The sequence below is a fragment of the Phyllobates terribilis genome, unplaced genomic scaffold (genome assembly GCF_046119375.1).
Source record: "Phyllobates terribilis strain yellow unplaced genomic scaffold, ASM4611937v1 Scaffold_11__3_contigs__length_659146591, whole genome shotgun sequence".
Taxonomy (NCBI): domain Eukaryota; kingdom Metazoa; phylum Chordata; class Amphibia; order Anura; family Dendrobatidae; genus Phyllobates; species Phyllobates terribilis.
In genome coordinates this window covers 352,936,261-352,955,191 of record NW_027362771.1, presented here as the reverse complement: position 1 = coordinate 352,955,191, position 18,931 = coordinate 352,936,261, and the positions used below count along the sequence as shown (strand labels likewise).

General features: G+C 41.4%; 2 protein-coding genes across 2 annotated transcripts; both read right to left on the bottom strand.

The window, feature by feature from the left end:
• Nucleotides 1–324: 324 nt before the first annotated feature.
• Nucleotides 325–4,178, bottom strand: LOC141167277 (olfactory receptor 5AR1-like). The gene is made up of 3 exons (XM_073654707.1): nucleotides 4,160–4,178; nucleotides 3,990–4,076; nucleotides 325–1,262 (listed from the first exon to the last, which is right to left on the bottom strand). The coding sequence occupies exons 1-3, from the start codon at nucleotides 4,176–4,178 to the stop codon at nucleotides 325–327; spliced, it is 1,044 nt and encodes a 347-aa protein (XP_073510808.1).
• Nucleotides 4,179–17,520: 13,342 nt separating this feature from the next.
• On the bottom strand, nucleotides 17,521–18,696 carry LOC141167276 (olfactory receptor 5AP2-like). The gene has a single exon (XM_073654706.1). It carries the CDS (start codon nucleotides 18,361–18,363, stop codon nucleotides 17,521–17,523), a length of 843 nt encoding a protein of 280 aa, XP_073510807.1. The 5' UTR covers nucleotides 18,364–18,696.
• Nucleotides 18,697–18,931: the final 235 nt, after the last annotated feature.

Genomic DNA, 18,931 nt, shown 5'->3' with positions numbered 1-18,931 from the left:
CAGTGACTGTTGATTTCCTCCAATATTGGACAGGGTCATAACTGTAATTGTGACCCCCATCTGAGATAATGGGTGTTACATGGTGGTTGTACTGGCATTTGTGCTTTCAAATGCCAGGGCTGAATTTCAGTCTCATTCCAGCCCAGGCTGTGGTCCCAGTGGTCGACCCCCATTGATTAGTAATTTATCCTCTCTCTCATAACTAATAGTTAACTTACTGTCTTGGAAATAACCCTTTAACCAAAAGTAATATCTACAACAAAACTCAACAAAATAACAAAAAATCCAAAAACTATAAATCAGAAAACGCATATCGTTCCTGCGCTATTTACAGACATGAAAGGCTTTTGTCCTCTTTAATGCAAGCTTCATTTCTCGATTCCTTAAACTATATATTAGAGGGTTCATCATAGGAATAACCAGGGTGTAAACTACTGAAACAATTCGGTCTTGTTCTAAGGAATATGCTGAACTAGGTCTTGAGTACATGAAGAAGATGGTACTGTAGTACAGAATCACACAGATGAAGTGAGAACCACATGTGGAGAAGGCTTTACGTCTGCCTTTGGAAGAGTTCATTATAAATACAGCATGTAAAATAGAAGCATAGGAGATGACAATGATAATAATGGTAGTGCCAGTTACAGCAGATGCAAAAATAGTCAAAACTAACTCATTTATTTTGGTATCAGAACAGGATAGTTTCAGTAGAGGGGGAACATCACAAAGGAAATGGCGAATATAATGAGAACCACAGAATGAAAGGCGAAAAGTACAACATGTCTGTATTAAAGAGGTAAGAAACCCAGCCACATAGCATCCACTAAGCAACTGAAGACACGTCATCCTGGTCATGTTCTTCAGATAAAGGAGAGGAATACATATTGCTACATAGCGATCAAAGGCCATGACTGCAAGTAGAAAACTCTCAGAGCACCCAAGGCCAATGACAAAAAACATTTGGACTGCACATCCAATGTACGATATGCTTTTATCCACTGTAATTAAGTCAACCAATATTTTAGGTGTAATGCCTGAAGAATACCAAAGATCCACGAATGCCAGGTTAGAGAGGAAAATATACATTGGACTGTGCAGGTGAGTATCTGTCGCTATCAGCAGAATGATCGCTAGGTTCCCAACAACAGTGATGAGATACATGAACATGAACACCAGGAAGAGGAAAATTTGAAGATCTGCATGATCACTAAACCCAAGGAAGGTAAAAGCTCTTAGCGATGATTCATTATATACATGATGATCTGTAAGAAAGAATAGACTGTATTATTAATGCAATGTTATACCTGCTTTTCATCCTAATCTTAATGATTCATGAAGGAAATGCCAAGGCAAAAGTGTCAAGTGGTATTTTTACAGCAGTCCAAGGGAGTCAGCGAGGTTGAAAAAAATAAACATTAGTTCTCATTCACACAAGAGTTTTTTTCATCAGTGTGCTGGATCAGACTTCCATCGGTTTTTAGTCAGTATTTCAGTTTTTCCAAAAAAGAAAACTGATGGAGGGTGGGTTTCCTAGAAATCTTGTAGCATCAGACAGCAAAAAACAGGCAGGATGACGATGCAACTGGAATGCAGCAATATTGTAAAGAGTGTGCTAGGGATATTCATTTATTTTCACTGACCCACTCACCAAAATTTGTTCATTTAATCCACACATTGAATTAAAAACTGACTTGTTTTAGTTTTTTTTTTAAGTATTATCAGTCTCACAAAAAAAGGAGAAGTGGACACATGGACATGCCCATAGACTATAATGCATACTTGTTCTATTCAGAAAAAAAACCCATGGATATAAGACACAAAACACAGATCTGAATGAGGCTTAACTCCATGCAAATAAAATGTTCACATGAAGCAATGGTGTTTGGTAAAATCTATGCACATGCTGCAGAAATAACTATATTCAGATATATGGAATGAATTTTCTAAAAGAAATCTACGACCTGTAATGTGCAAATAGTTGCCTAGGACATGCAATCTGCCTCATTTTACTGCTGATATATAAAATAAATAACATTTACCGAATAGTGCCTATGTGTTTGCATATAGGACTCCTTGTTCAGGAGCCTCTAGAACAGGGACCTCAAACACGCGGCCCGTGGGACGATCGAAGCCCGGTCCAGGGGCCTGTCGATGTTAGCACTTTCATTCCTTGAATGTGTGTCCTTGAAATGTATTGCCTTGCAGAGACAAGCAGTCTGCACAGCAATAACAAAAAAAAATGCCAGCTGTCAGCCAATCAGAGGACAGCAGTTGACATGTGCATGCTGATGCTGGCAGTGACGTCATACGCCGCCGTGTCGGCATACCAATGTCAGCTGCTGGGCTGGCATTGGTGCTGATGTGCAGAGAGCTGCTGCAGAAAAGAGGTTGCCGAGGGAATGTAGGACAGGTGACAAGAATTTTTTTTTATGTGTATGTGAAGAACGGCACAATAGGGGACTATTACTACAATAAGGGGACCTGGATTGAGACATTGCTACATTGTGTTTTCCTCCCACACTCCTAAGACCTCATACTAATACGGAATGTAGATTGTGAGCCTCAATGGGGACAGTGATGATAATGTCTGTAAATTGTCTGAATTGTAAAAAGCTGTGGAATATGTTGGCGCTATATAAATAAAAAGATTATTATTATATTATTAAGATGAAGATGTGGATGGGCATATTACTACAAGAAGGGGACCAGAATGGGGACATTACTACAATATGAGGACCTGGATGGGGACATTACTACAATATGGGGAACTGGATGGGGACATTTCTACAATATGGGGATCTGGATGAGGACATTACTACAATATGGGGACCTGGATGAGGAGATTACTACAAGAAGGGGACCTGGATGGGGCATTACTACAAGATGGAGATCAGAATGGAGTATATTACTGCAAGATATTTGCCTGAATTACTACATGGTGCTAATTGTAAGACAATATTACTGTATGTGGCCAATTGAGGGAAACAAAATTGTAAAAACATAAAAAAAAATTAAAATAATGAAAAAATATCTTGCCACTAAAAATGCTTTAGTTTTTATAAACTAAAGTAAATAAAAAAAAGTGCACGTTTGCTATCTCCACATCCATAACAACCCAAGGTATAAAACTGTACCATAGCCCATACGATGAATAAAATAAACTAAATACACAAAAAAAAATCCAAAAAATGGTCAAAAGGTATATAGAAAAAAATATTCACTAAAAATGTCACTTTGTCCTTCAAAGAATGCGGCCCCTCAAATTCAATTTTTTTTTATGTGCGGCCCATATATCCAGCTGAGTTTGAGATCCATGCCCCAGAAGGAGAATATTTTACCAGGGAAGGAACAGATGTGCTGGGGCAGTAAGTTACTACAAGATTTCACCTAAGAAAGCGGAAAGGATGTAATATTAGAAGTTGAAATTTCCAATGTATCTATTGTGAAAGAAATTTTATATATAAGCAATAAAGTCATGGAAGTAAGAGATTATGGATAGACAGGGAAAAACAACTGGTCACTGACCATTGGAAAGTCCATCCATGTTCACAATTGACTATGAATACCTTTTTCTGCTGTAAGTTAATTTCTTGTTCTTGAGCGATTGTTTAGTTTCTGAATATTTTAGGTCTTCTTAAAGCTGAGTTGTAGAGAATTCAGACATTTATGCTTACACAGAACTTGGATTTCTTTTATATTTGTGTTTACTTCTGGGAATAAATTAACAACCAACTTGTATTGTTAAAATATTGTAGAGTGGTTAATTATCAATGTCCCTAAAGAAGAAAAATAATTTCCCCCAGGATTCCCATTTATGATAATAGTTAGAAGTCTAATTATTAACGTGTAATTGGTACCAGACTAAACAACCATGAGTGATAGATAATTATGGATAAATCTCCCTAAATTCAACTTTGACAGATTTGTTCATGTGTAACACACTCTGTGCACCTGGATCACACATACTAGTGCTTGGAAATCAGCTGTACAGTTAACGCTGCCCTTATCATTGTCCCCTGCTGGCACTGCGATCAGCGCGAGCAAGAGACAATGATAAGAGCTCCTGCTGTCTCCAACTGTAAAAATAAGAATAAAATAAAAAAATCCTTATACTCACCTGTCCTAAGTGTCCCCCGCTGTAACCTATCTCAACTCTCACAATGGATCCTCAGACCCATTGTGAGACAATATGCAAGTGCAGTGGGCCCTGGGTTCTTTCTCATGCATAAGAATGCTAGGCCTCATGTGACTGAAATGTGTCAGCAGTTCTTGCATGATGAAGGCATAAAATGCTTTGGACTGGCCTGCTCGAGAACATCTGGGACATCATGTCTCATTTCATTCACCAACGCCACGTTGCACCATAGACTGTCCAGGAGTTGACTGATGCTTTAATCCAGGTCTGGGAGGAGATCCCTCAGGAGAACATCCGCCGCCTCATCAAGAGCATGCCCAGGCGTTGTAGGGAGGTCATATAGGCATGTAGAGGCCACATACACTAGCTAGCATCATTTCCTTGTCTTGAGGAATTTCCACTGAAGTTGGATTAGCCTGTAATTTGATTTTACACTTTGATTTTGAGTATCATTCCAAATCCAGACCTCCATGGGATAATAATTTTGATTTACATTAATCATTTTTATGTTTTATTGCTCTCAATGTATTCCACTATGTAATGAATAAAGATTTGCAACTGGAATATATCATTCAGTGATATCTAGGATGTGGTGTTTTAGTGTTCCCTTTATTTTTTTGAGCAGTTTATATGCCGTATTTTTTTGACTATAAGGTGGACTTTTTAGCAGGAAAAAAACATGCTAAAAAGTGCCTGTCTTATAGTCAGGAGAAAGCTGTCTCCACCCACGGTGTCAGACCTCCTCACACTGCTATCTCAGTGATCTGAGAGTGTGCACAGAAAGCTGCTCCTCCCCTGATCACCAAGAGCAGAGCACAGCAATGTGGAGAGTGCTGTCTCTGCTTAAAGTGAAATGCAAAACAAATCGGATTGCATTCGGACCAATTTAATCCCATGATGGTGTGCTCAGTGGCGTTTTTTTTCAGCTCCAATCAGATTGCGATCGAGCTGTGATTGCATGCTGGATTCGGATCGCACGCACCCAGATAAGCCTATCGGTGCGTGTGAAACATCGCACTGCACTGGGATATCACCCGAGTGCAGTGTGATTCCCGCAGATGCCAGCAACAGAGGAGATGGAGAAATTACTTTCTCCGTCCCCTCCACAGTTGTGCTGCGATCCTCTCTGTGTGACAAAATCGGAGCACAGAGCACTGACACTTGGCTCTCACTCGCAGCGAAGCAGGAGCCGAGTGGCATTAGCATATCACATCGGATGCCAAATGCTAGTGGGACCCTGGCCTTACTTTGAAGTTTAAATACTATGAAATATTTTTTTTTTATTTTGCCTAAACCTGGGTGCGTCCTATAGTCCAATGTGCCTTATAGTCCGAAAAATACATATATATATATATATATATATATATATATATATATTTATAGTCGCCAGTTTGGGTATAAATATGTATGTATGTGTGTTTAATAGTATAATAACTAGATTTTTTGTGTGTATAATAAATATTCTTCATTAATACATGGTTTTTGTCTCAGTTAGTCGCCGTTCTTACATGGGTGGCACATGTTAAGGAGCTGAAACTCCTAAACCCTTCATCCAATTTTAATGTGGATACCCTCAAATGAAAGCTGAAAGTCTGAACTTCAACAGCATCTGAATTGTTTTGTTTAAAATTCATTGTGGTAATGTCTAGAACCAAAATTAGAAAAATGTTGTCTCTGTCCAAATACAGTTATATGAAAAAGTTTGGGCACCCCTATTAATCTTAAGCTTAATGTTTTATAAAAATTGGTGTTTTTGCAACAGCTATTTCAGTTTGATATATGTAATAACTGTTGGACACAGTAATGTTTCTGCCTTGAAATGAGGTTTATTGTACTAACAGAAAATGTGCAATCGGCAGTCAAACAAAATTTGACAGGTGCATAAGTATGGGCACCCTTATCATTTTCTTGTTTTAAATACTCCTACCTACTTTTTACTGACTTACTAAAGAACTTTTTTGGGTTTTGTAACCTCATTGAGCTTTGAACTTCATAGCCAGGTGTATGCAATCATGAGAAAAGCTACTTAAAGTGGCCACTTGCAAGTTGTTCTCATGTTTGAATCTCCTCTGAAGAGTGGCATCATGGGCTCCTCAAAACAACTGTCAAATGATCTGAAAACAAAGATTATTCAACATAGTTGTTTAGGGGAAGGATACAAAAAAGCTGTCTCAGCAATTTAACCTGTCAGTTTCCACTGTGAGGAACATAGTAAGGAAATGGAAGAACACAGGGACAGTTCTTGTTAAGGCCAGAAGTGGCAGGCCAAGAAAAACATCAGAAAGGCAGAGAAGAAGAATGGTGAGATCAGTCAAGGACAATCCTCAGACCACCTCCAGAGAGCTGCAGCATCAACTTGCTGCAGATGGTGTCACTGTGCATCGGTCAACTATACAACGCACTTTGCACAAGGAGAAGCTGTATGGGAGAGTGATGCAAAAAAAGCCGTTTCTGCAAGCACGCCACAAACAGAGTCGGCTGAGGTATGCAAAAGCACATTTGGAGAAGCCAATTTCTTTTTGGAAGAAGGTCCTGTGGACTGATGAAACCAAGATTGAGTTGTTTGGTCATACAAAAAGGCGTTATGCATGGCGGCAAAAAAACACAGCATTCCAAGAAAAACACTTGCTACCCACAGTAAAATTTGGTGGAGGTTCCATCATGCTTTGGGGCTGTGTGGCCAATGCCGGCACCGGGAATCTTGTTAAAGTTGAGGGACGCGTTGGATTCCACTCAGTATCAGCAGATTCTTGACAATAATGTTCAAGAATCAGTGACAAAGTTGAAGTTACGCAGGGGATGGATCTTTCAGCAAGACAATGATCCAAAACACCGCTCCAAATCTACTCAGGCATTCATGCAGAGGAACAATTACAATGTTCTGGAATGGCCATCCCAGTCCCCAGACCTGAATATCATTGAACATCTGTGGGATCATTTGAAGAGGGCTGTCCATGCTCGTCGACCATCAAACTTAACTGAACTGGAATTGTTTTGTAAAGAGGAATGGTCAAAAATACCTTCATCCAGGATCCAGGAAATCATTAAAAGCTACAGGAAGCGACTAGAGGCTGTTATTTTTGCAAAAGGAGGATCTACTAAATATTAATGTCACTTTTCTGGTGAGGTGCCCATACTTATGCACCTGTCAAATTTTGTTTGAATGCAGATTGCACATTTTCTGTTAGTACAATAAACCTCAATTCAAGGCAGAAACATTACTGTGTCCAACAGTTATTACATATATCAAACTGAAATAGCTGTTGCAAAAACACCAATTTTTATAAAACATTAAGCTTAAGATTAATAGGGGTGCCCAAACTTTTTCATATAACTGTACAGTCATGGCCAAAAGTTTTGAGAATGACACCAAAATTATATTTTCACATGATCTGCTGGCCTCTGGTTTTTATTAGTGTTTGTCTGATGTTTATATCACATACAGAAATATAATTGCAATCATATTATGAGTACCAATAGGTTATATTGACAGTTAGAATGAGTTAATGCAGCAAGTCAATATTTGCAGTGTTGCCCCTTCTTCTTCAAGACCTCTGTAATTCTCCCTGGCATGCTCTCAATCAACTTTTGGACCAAATCCTGACTGATAGCAGTCCATTCTTGCATAATCAATGCTTGCATTTTGCCAGAATTTGTTGGTTTTTGTTTGTCCACCCGTCTCTTGATGATTGACCACAAGTTCTCAATGGGATTAAGATCTGTGGAGTTTCCAGGCCATGGACCCAAAATCTCTATGCTTTGTTCCATGAGCCATTTAGTTATCACCTTTGCTTTATGGCAAGGTGCTCCATCATGCTGGAAAAGGCATTGTTGGGCGCCAAATTGCTCTTGGACGGTTGGGAGAAGTTGCTCTTGGAGGACATTCTGGTACCATTCTTTATTCATGGCTGTGTTTTTAGGCAAGACTGTGAGTGATCCGATTCCCTTGGCTGAGAAGCAACCCCACACATGAATGGTTTCAGGATGCTTTACAGTTGGCATGAGACAAGACTGGTGGTAGCGCTCACCTCTTCTTCTCCAAATAAGCTGTTTCCAAGATGTCCCAAACAATCGAAAAGGGGATTCATCAGAGAAAATGACTTTGCCCCAGTCCTCAGCAGTCCACTCCCTGTACCTTTTGCAGAATATCAGTCGATCCCTGATGTTTTTTCTGGAGAGAAGTGGCTTCTTTGCTGCCCTCCTTGAAACCAGCCCTTGCTCAAAGAATCTCCGCCTCACAGTGCGTGCAGAAGCACTCACACCAGCCTGCTGCCATTCCTGAGCAAGCTCGGCACTGCTGGTAGTCCGATACCGCAGCTGAAACAGTTTTAAGATACGGTCCTGGCGCTTGCTGGTCTTTCTTGGGCGCCCTGGAGCCTTTTTGACAACAATGGAAGCTCTCTCCTTGAAGTTCTTGATGATGCGATAGATTGTTGACTGAGGTGCAATCTTTGTAGCTGCGATACTCTTCCCTGTTAGGCCATTTTTGTGCAGTGCAATGATGGCTGCACGTGTTTCTTTAGAGATAACCATGGTTAACTGAAGAGAAACAATGATAACAAGCACCAGCCTCCTTTTAAAGTGTCCAGTGATGTCATTCTTACTTAATCATGACTGATTGATCGCCAGCCCTGTCCTCATCAACACCCACACCTGTGTTAATGGATCAATCACTAAAACGATGTTAGCTGCTCCTTTTAAGGCAGGACTGCAATGATGTTGAAATGTGTTTTGGGGGTTAAAGTTCATTTTCTGGGCAAATATTGACATTGCAAGTACAGTAATTGCTGTTAAGCTGATCACTCTTTGACATTCAGGAGTATATGCAAATTGCCATTACAAAAAATGAAGCAGTAAACTTTGGAAAAATTACTATTTGTCTCATTCTCAATACTTTTGGCCATGACTGTATATATGGACCTAACTGTATATATCATAGGGAACAGAAGGCGTTAAGGTGTCAGTTATTAGTTGTATATTAATTATTAATAGTCAAGTCTGACATTAATAATTAATATCAGACCTCAATAAAGGTGTCTTCTCATCCCTTTAACATTTTGGAGGGATACAGCCCATTACAGATTGACTTGGCCACAAATTATAGATCCCCTCCAAATGGTAGTGGAGTAGATGCCAGACCCGGCCGATTTAGTTCAGGGACTTGCAGGGCAGTTTCAGCATTATAAAACTGCTTTATAACCACCTCAAACACCCCCCTTGATCATTTCTGAACCAAAGGTAAACCTGCCTCCAGTGGTGTACCGCTAATACCACTCCCTCTTCCATCATTCTTCCTGTGCGTCTGAGCTCTGACAACTCAGCACAGCGGGCACGATAACTTCACTACATCATGCCAGCTATGTAGATGTGTGTAGAGCTTCAGACCAGAAGCTGCAAAGACCAAAGCAGCGAGGAAACAAGGAGAGGTATTTTTTTTAAAATGAATGACTACATTGTGGGGACCATTAAACTATTTGGAGGTCTATGTTGGGGGCCATTATACTATTTGGAGGGCTATGCTGTGGGCCATTATATTATTTGAAGGGCTGTCTGGGGTCATTATACTATGTGGATGGCCATGTAAGGTTATCATACTATTTGAAGAGTTATGTGGGGGCCATTACATTGTTTGGAGGGGTAAGTGGGGGTCATTATATTGTTTGGAGGGTGAAGTGAGGGGGGATTATACTGTATGCAGATCATTATCAAGTGTAGAATGTTGTGTGGGGTCATCATACTTTGTGGAGGGTTGTATGGGGCAATTAAACTGTTTGTTGGGTTCTGTGGGGGGCCATTGGAATCCATCATAATGTGTGGAGGGTTGTTTTTGGGGCCATAATACTATGTGGAGTGTGATGTAGAGGGTTGTGTTGGAGCCATAATACTTTGTGGATGAGTGTAGCGGCCATTATACTGTATAGAGAACCATCACATTGTATGGTGAGCATTTATACTGTATGGGAGGGCCATTATACCGTATGCAGGCCATTATACAGTGTGGAGGGTTGTGTAGGGTCTATCATACTGCGTGGAGGGTTGTGTAGCGGGCAATCATACTTTGTGGAGGGTTGTATGGGGGCCATCATACTGTGTGGAGAGGTGTGGGGGCCATTACGCTTGGCCAAGACAACCGTCACTAGAAACATGCCAGTGCTTATGGCTCCAAAGATGCCCACCTGAGCGCACAAGTATTTTTTTTATGATTTTGCAAATTTATTGCTCCTTGTTTCACTGGCAGACACAGACAGAAAAGGGCCCCTGTGCAAGAACAGTATATATGGGCCTTTTTTGTCCTATCATCATAATTCACAATTCCATCTGCTTTGGAGATTCAATGGGCCCTTTTCACCCTTGGGCCCCTATGCGGCTGCACAGGCTGAACCAATGGTATGTCCACCCCTGTAATGTTGACATTATTGAGGCTGGTGTTCAAGCAAGGGTTGACATTTATATTAAAATTTCAGATTTCTAGGTCCAAAACACAAGGTGCATATTTTTTTTAAATGTGCCTTATAAAGTAATGAGACTAGAATTGTAAAAAGGTTCAATTTTCTAATACACTGCTACAATTCTGCAGTGTATATGGGGCTTGGATAGCTGTGACTTTGAGTATGAACATTACTTGGACCAAATTTTGACATAATATACACAATCTTGTTGGGAAAGAGGCTCTAATATGTAGTGATGAGTGATCGTGCGCGCCACTGGTTGGTACTCGCCCGAGCATCACGGTGCTCGACAAGCTCGGCGAGTATTTCCGGGTTGCTCGGGCGGGAACTCGGATCCCCTCCCTGCATGTTTGGCGCTCTTTAGAGAGGCAATGAACATGCAGGGACTGCCTGCCATGCACTGTAATGCCGTAGCCATGTTGGTTGTGGGCATTACAGTGATTGACTGGCTGCACAGCCATCAGGTCTATATAAGACCTGGCGCTGCTATGCTCGTCACAGTCTTACCCAGAATAAGGCAGAGTAGGGAGAGTTGCTGCTGTGTCAGGAAGAGATTTTCTTGTTTATAGTTAGTATAGGTATTCCACAACATATACAGTACAGACCAAAAGGTTGAAAGTTTGGACACACCTTCTCATTTAAAGATTTTTCTGTATTTTCATGACTATGAAAATTGTACATTCACACTGAAGGCATCAAAACTATGAATTAACACATGTGGAATTATATACTTAACAAAAAAGTGTGAAACAACTGAAAATATGTCTTATATTCTAGGTTTTTCAAAGTAGCCTTTTGCTTTGATGACTGCTTTGCACACTCTTGGCATTCTCTTGATGAGCTTCAAGAGGTAGTCACCGGAAATGGTATTCCAACAATCTTGAAGGAGTTCCCAGAGATGCTTAGCACATGTTGGCCCTTTTGCCTTCACTCTGCGGTCCAGTTCACGCCAAACCATCTCGATTGGGTTCAGTTCTGGTGACTGTGGAGGCCAGGTCATCTGGCGTAGCACCCCATCACTCTCATTCTTGGTCAAATAGCCCTTACACAGCCTGGAGGTGTGTTTGCGGTCATTGTCCTGTTGAAAAATAAATGATGGTCCAACTAAACGTAAACCAGATGGAATAGCATGCCGCTGCAAGATGCTGTGGTAGCCATGCTGGTTCAGTATGCCTTCAATTTTGAATAAATCCCCAACAGTGTCACTAGCAAAGCACCCACACACCATCACACCTCCTCCTCCATGCTTCACGGTGGGAACCAGGCATGTAGAGTCCATCCGTTCACCTTTTCTGCGTCGCACAAAGACACGGTGGTTGGAACCAAAGATCTCAAATTTGGACTCATCAGACCAAAGCACAGATTTCCACTGATCTAATGTCCATTCCTTGTGTTCTTTAGTCCAAACAAGTCTCTTCAGCTTGTTGCCTGTCCTTACCAGTGGACTCCTAGCAGCTATTTTACCATGAAGGCCTGCTGCACAAAGTCTCCTTAACAGTTGTTGTAGAGATGTGTCTGCTGCTAGATCTCTATGTGGCATTGACCTGGTCTCTAATCTGAGCTGCTGTTAACCAGCAATTTCTGAGGCTAATGACTTGGATAAACTTATCCTCAGAAGCAGAGGTGACTCTTGGTCTTCCTTTCCTGGGGCGGTCCTCATGTGAGCCAGTTTCTTTGTAGCGCTTGATAGTTTTTGCAACTGCACTTGGGGACACTTTCAAAGTTTTCCCAATTTTTCGGACTGACTGGCCTTCATTTCTTAAAGTAATGAAGGCCACTCGTTTTTCTTTACTTAGCTGCTTTTTTCTTGCCATAATACAAATTCTAACAATCTATTCAGTAGGACAGCTGTGCATCCACCAGACTTCTGCACAACACAACTGATGGTCCCAACCCCATTTATAAGGCAAGAAATCCCACTTATTAAACCTGACAGGGTACACCTGCGAAGTGAAAACCATTTCCGGTGACTACCTCTTGAAGCTCATCAAGAGAATGCCAAAAGTGTGCAAATCAGTCATCAAAGCAAAAGGTGGCTACTTTGAAGAACCTAGAATATAAGACATATTTTCAGTTTTTTCACACTTTTTTGTTAAGTATATAATTCCACATGTGTTAATTCATAGTTTTGATGCCTTCAAGTGTGAATGTGCAATTTTCATAGTCATGAAAATACAGAAAAATCTTTAAATGAGGTGTGTCCAAACTTTTGGTCGGTACTGTATATATATACTACCGTTCAGAAATTTAGAAATTTCATTATTTTTGAATGAAAAGCACATTTTTTTTCAATGAAGCTAACATTAAATGAATCAGAAATACACTCTATACATTGTTAATGTGGTAAATGACTATTCTAGCTGCAAACGTCTTGTTTTTATTGCAATATCTACATAGGTGTATAGAGGCCCAATTCCAACAACCACCACTCCAGTGTTTTAATGGTACATTGTGTTTGCTAACGGTGTAAGAAGGCTAATGGATGTTTAGCAAACCCTAGAAAACCCTTGCACAAGTATGTTAGCCCAGCTGAAAACCATCTGGCTGATTTGAGAACCTATAAAATTGACCTTCCTTTGAGTTAGTTGAGAATCTGGAGCATTACATTTGTTTGTTCTATGAAACTCTCAAAATGGCCAGAAAAAGAGAACTTTCATGTGAAACTCGACAGTCTATTCTTGTTCTTAGAAATCAAGGCTATTCCATGCGAGAGATTGCCAAGAAACTGAAGATTTCCTACAACGGTGTGTACCACTCCCTTCAGAGGAGAGCACAAACAGGCTCTAACCAGAGTAGAAAGAGAAGTGGGAGGACCCGCTGCACAACTGAGCAACAAGACAAGTACATCCCTATCCTGTTATGAATGGCACCCCTCATCCCTATCCTGGCATGCATGGCACCCCTCATCCCTATCTTGGTATGCATGGCATCCTCATCTCTATCCTGGTATGCATGGCACCCCTCAACCATATCTTGGTATGCATAGCACCCCTCATCCCCAATCCTGGTATGCATGGCCCCCTTCACCCCCAATCCTGGTATGCATGGCACCCCTCACCCCCAATCCTGGTATGCATGGCACCCCTCATCCTAGTATGCATGGCCCCCTCACCCCCATAATGGTATGCATGGCACCCCTCAACCATATCTTGGTATGCATAGCACCCCTCATCCCCAATCCTGGTATGCATGGCCCCCTTCACCCCCAATCCTGGTATGCATGGCACTCCTCTTCCCTATCCTGGTATGCATGGTACCTCATCCCTCACACCTATCCTGGTATGTATGGTACACTTCATCCTGGTATAGATGGTACCCCTCATCCCCAATCCTGGTATACATGGCACCCCTCACCCCCAATCCTGGTATGCATGGCACCCCTCATCCCTATCCTGGCATGGATGGTACCCCTCATCCCTATCCTGGTATGCATGACACCCCATCCCTCATCCTGGTATGCATGGTACCCCTCATCCCTATCCTGGTATACATGGTACCTCTCATCCCTATCCTGGTATACATGGCCCCCCACATCCCTATCCTGTTATGCATGGTACCCCTCATTCCTATCCTGGTATACATGGCACCCGTCATCCCTATCCTGGTATGCATGGCCCCCTCATCCCCAATCCTGGTATGCATTGCACTCCTCACCCCCAATCCTGGTATGCATGGCACCCCTCACCCCCAATCCTGGTATGCATGGCACCCCTCATCCCCAATCCTTGTATGCATGGCACCCCTCATTCCAAATATAGTATACATTGCACCCCTCATCCCAATCCTGGTATGCATGGTGGTATGTATGGCACCGCTCATCCCCCAATCCTGGTATGTATGGTATCCAATCCCTCATCATGGTATGCATGGCACCACTCATCCCCCAATCCTTGTATGCACGGCACTCCGCATCCCTATTCTGGTATGTATGGTACCCCTCATCCTGGTATACATGGCCTCCTCATGCCCCAATCATGGTAGGTATGGCACCCCATCCCTCATCCTGGTATGCATGGTACCCCGCATCCCTATTCTGGTATGTATGGTACCTCTCATCCTGGTATACATGACACCCCTCATCCCAATTCTGGTATGTATGGCCTCCTCATCCCAGAAACCTGGTATGTATGGCACCCAATCCCTCATCCTGGTATGTATGGCTCCCTCATCCCAAATCCTGGTATGTATGGCCCCCTCATCCCTATCCTGGTATGCATGGCACTCCTCATTCCCCAATCCTGGTATGCATGGTACCCCTCATTCCTATTCTGGTATGCATGGTACCCTTCATTCTTATTCTGGTATGCATGGTACTCCTCATCCTGGTATGCATGGCACCCCATCCCTCATCCTGGTATACATGGTACCCTGCATTCCTATCCTGGTATGCATGGCACCCCTCATCCCCATTGCTGGTATGCATGGCATCCCTTACCCCCCAATCTAGGTATGCATGGCACCCCTCACCCCCCAATCCTGGTATGTGTGGCCCCCTCATCCCCCAAATCCTGGTATGCATGGTACCCCTCACACCTCAATCCTGGTATGTGTGGCCCCCTCACCCACCCTAATCCTGGTATGTGTGGCCCCCTCACCTCCTGTAATCCTGATGTGTGGCCCCCTCACCCCCCCAAATCCTGGTATGTATGGCACCCCTGATCCCTTTCATGCTGCACACATACAAAAAAATAAACACTTATACTCACCTTTCTTCCCTGTGCTCCAGCGCTGCTGTGTCCTGTTCTTCCGGAGGTCGGGGGAGAAGTGCGGCGCCGGAGTACGCGCGTGCCCATACCACGCTGTCCGACACCATTTTGCTGAAGACACACTGCAAATGTGTCTTTAGTAAAATGGCGCCGGATAGCGCTATGCACATGTGCCGATTCCAACGCCTCACTCCTGCCACGGTCTCCGGCAAAGAGAGGTGCCGCGGCAACGCTCCTCCTGGTCAGGTAAGTATGGCGCCGGGGATCGCGGTATGCGTTCAGTGTCACGCTTGCGCAGTCTTCAAAGCCTTCAGACAGAGACACGCATCTCCGGTTATAAAATATATATATATTATACATACATACATATACATACACATAGAGTTGAAACCAGAAGTTTACATACACTATATAAAAAGACACATATACATGTTTTTTCTCAATATCTGACATGAAATCAGAATAAACCTTTCCCATTTTAGGTCAATTAGGATTACCATAATTTTTAATATTTGCCAAATGCCAGAATAGCGAGAGAGAATGTTTTAAGGCATTTTTATTGCTTACTGCAAAGTCAAAAGTTTACATACACTAAGATTACTATGCCTTTAAACAATTCTGGACTGCCCATATGATTATGTCATGTGTTTAGAATCTTCTGATTTTTTTGGCAACATCTGAATTAATTAGAGACACACCTATGGATGTATTTAAATGCACACCTTAAACATACTGCTTCTTTGTGCAGGATCATGGGAAAGTCTAAAGAAATCAGGCAAGATATGAGAAAAAGAATTGTGTACTTGCACAAGTCTGGCTCATCCTTGGGTACAATTTCAAGATACCTGAAGGTGCCTCGTTCATCTGTACAAACAATTATACGCAAGTACAAACAAGATGGGAATGTCCACCCATCATACCGCTCAGGAAGGAAATGGGTTCTGTGTCCCAGAGATGAACGTGCTTTGGTCCCACATGTGCATATCAACCCAAGGACAAACGTAAAAGACCTTGTGAAGATGATGGCAGAAGCTGGTAAGATTGTGTCAATATTCCCAGTGAAACTAATACTGTATCAACATAATAATAATATATATATATATATATATATATATAGACACACACACATATATACATATACACAGGGGTGGATTAAGAGTAACAAGGGCCCCGGGCAGTTTAGAAGGCGCGGGCCCCCCCCACACACACACACCTGATGTACCACATGATCCCCTATGATAGATCATGTGATAGTTCACGTGAAATTAATTTGGCACAATATTAATATATTAATTATAATAATTTTTTTTAGGCTGTGTGCCCACTAACCGTTTCCGCAACGGCAATTCCAGCAAACAGGGAAGTTAACAGGTGCAGTGCTGGCCCGGCCGAAGAAGAAGCAGTAGCCGTACACCGCTGCTGGGGGAGCGGTCCGGGGGCCCCCCCCCGCCACTGTCTGCCGTTATGTGCCGCGGCGCCGCACATATTATAATGAGGGCAATCTGGCCATGGAAATCCCGGAGCCCCCGGGCGGTAGCCCAGATTGCCCTCATTATAATCTGCCTATGCATATACACACACATACATGCATACACATATACATACACACTTACAATTTCTCATTTTGCTCTTCTACCCAGTTAATTCTTCTTTAATTCCAATCAATGATCTATCCTTCGAATAGATAATCAATGTTAAAGTAGTGGACAACCTCTCAGTAAAGAATATTAGAAAGTTGCATATGTTTTCATGCGACATAATAATTAAGCTTTATTAACCAAAAAAAAACAAAAAAAAAAAAAAGGAAAATCCTTTTACATTTTCAGGGAAAAGAGAATCAGAGCACCGATGAGGAAGTCATGATTAGGCATATTCAAAAATACATTTTAGATATGCAGGCTTTGCCAACGTGTATTATTTTTTTTTACATCACATTTTGTTTTCTATTCCAAAAAAAGACATATCTGACGGAAACGTATCATACCCGATATAACTTATCATATTGACTAACAGGTATCAAAAACTAATTATAGCTGATTATCCTGCATATGATGAATAACAAATTAATCAACCGGATCAAAACAAATTTGAAATATATGTTGTCTATGCTGCAAAAATAGAAACTGATGCCAGTGTGAACAGTCTCTGAATTAAGCATGCAGCACAACAAGCATGAAGTAACAAGAAAAATCTACACAAAAAAAACCTTAAGGGTAATAACATTTCTGTATTATCTACAGACAAGAAAGGCTTTTTTTCTCTTGAACGCAAGCTTAATTTCTCGATTCCTTAAACTGTATATAAGGGGATTCAGCATAGGAATAACCAGGGTGTAAACTACTGAAACAATTCTGTCTTGATCTAAGGAATATTCTGAACTAGGTCTTAAATACATGAAGAAGATGGTACTGTAGTACAGAATCACACAAATGAAGTGAGAGCCACATGTGGAGAAGGCTTTACGTCTGCCTTTGGAAGAGTTCATTATAAATACAGCATGTAAAATGGATGCATAGGAGATAACAATGACAATAATGGACGTGATAGTGACAGCAGATGCAAAAATACCCAGAACTAACTCATTTATTGTGGTGTCAGAACAAGATAGTTTCAGCAGAGGGGGAATGTCGCAAAAGAAATGACGAATATAATGGGAACCACAGAATGAAAGGCGAAAAGTACAACATGTCTGTATTAAAGAGTTAAGAAAGCCCGCTCCATAAGATAAACTAAGTAACTGTAGACACTTCATCCTGGTTATGTTCTTCAGATAAAGGAGAGGAATACATATTGCTATATAGCGATCAAAGGCCATGGCTGCAAGTAGAAAACTCTCAGTACTCCCAAAACCAATAAGGAAAAACAGCTGAAATGCACACCCAATATACGATATGCTTTTCTCCACCATAATTAAATCCATCAACATTTTAGGTGTAATGCTTGAAGAATACCAAAGATCCACGACTGCCAGGTTAGAGAGGAAAAGATACATTGGACTTTGCAGGTGAGTATCTGTGGTTATAAGTACCATGATCACTAGGTTCCCAATAACAGTGATGAGATACATGAACATGAACACCAGGAAGAGGAAAATTTGAAGATCTGCTTGATCACCAAATCCTAAAAAGGTAAAAGCTCTTAGTGATGATTCATTATATACATGATGACCTGTAAGAAAGAATAGACTGCATTATTAATGCTATTACCACCTCACAGGATAGAAATCACAGAGAAGAAATGGGAACCGAACGTCTCGATGACTGCTATTTTCTAAAACTGTATTCTAGCAGTTTCAATTGATCTTCTATTGAAGCTATAATGATCGCTATTTAATCCTAATTTTCTTGATTCATGATTAAAATGTTGAACAATAATTTGGAGTCAAAAAGGTTGGAAAAGGAAGTTAACTGCATAAACATTGTTCACATGTGGCAATCTGTTGCAGAAGTTTCAGAAACTGCTCCATAGATTCAAGGCTTTGTTCAAACATCCGGTTATGTTTTCATTTGTTCTATTTAGAACAGACAAACGGAGCAGATAAACGGAATTAGCATCCTGTACATTCCTGTTTCATAGAAAAACAGACAGGCCCCATTGATTAGTATGGAGTCATTCTGGTTTCCATTTGTAGTTTACTTTTC

Excerpts from the sequence above, each read along its gene's own strand:
- LOC141167277 (XM_073654707.1), bottom strand. Across the intron at positions 1,263-3,989 it reads TGATAAGGGCAGCGTTAACT|ATCATCATGTATATAATGAA; the intron begins GTACAGCTGATT and ends TCTTTCTTACAG.
- LOC141167276 (XM_073654706.1), bottom strand. The coding sequence starts at position 18,363 with ATGTTCATGTATCTCATCACTGTTATTGGGAACCTAGTGATCATGGTA.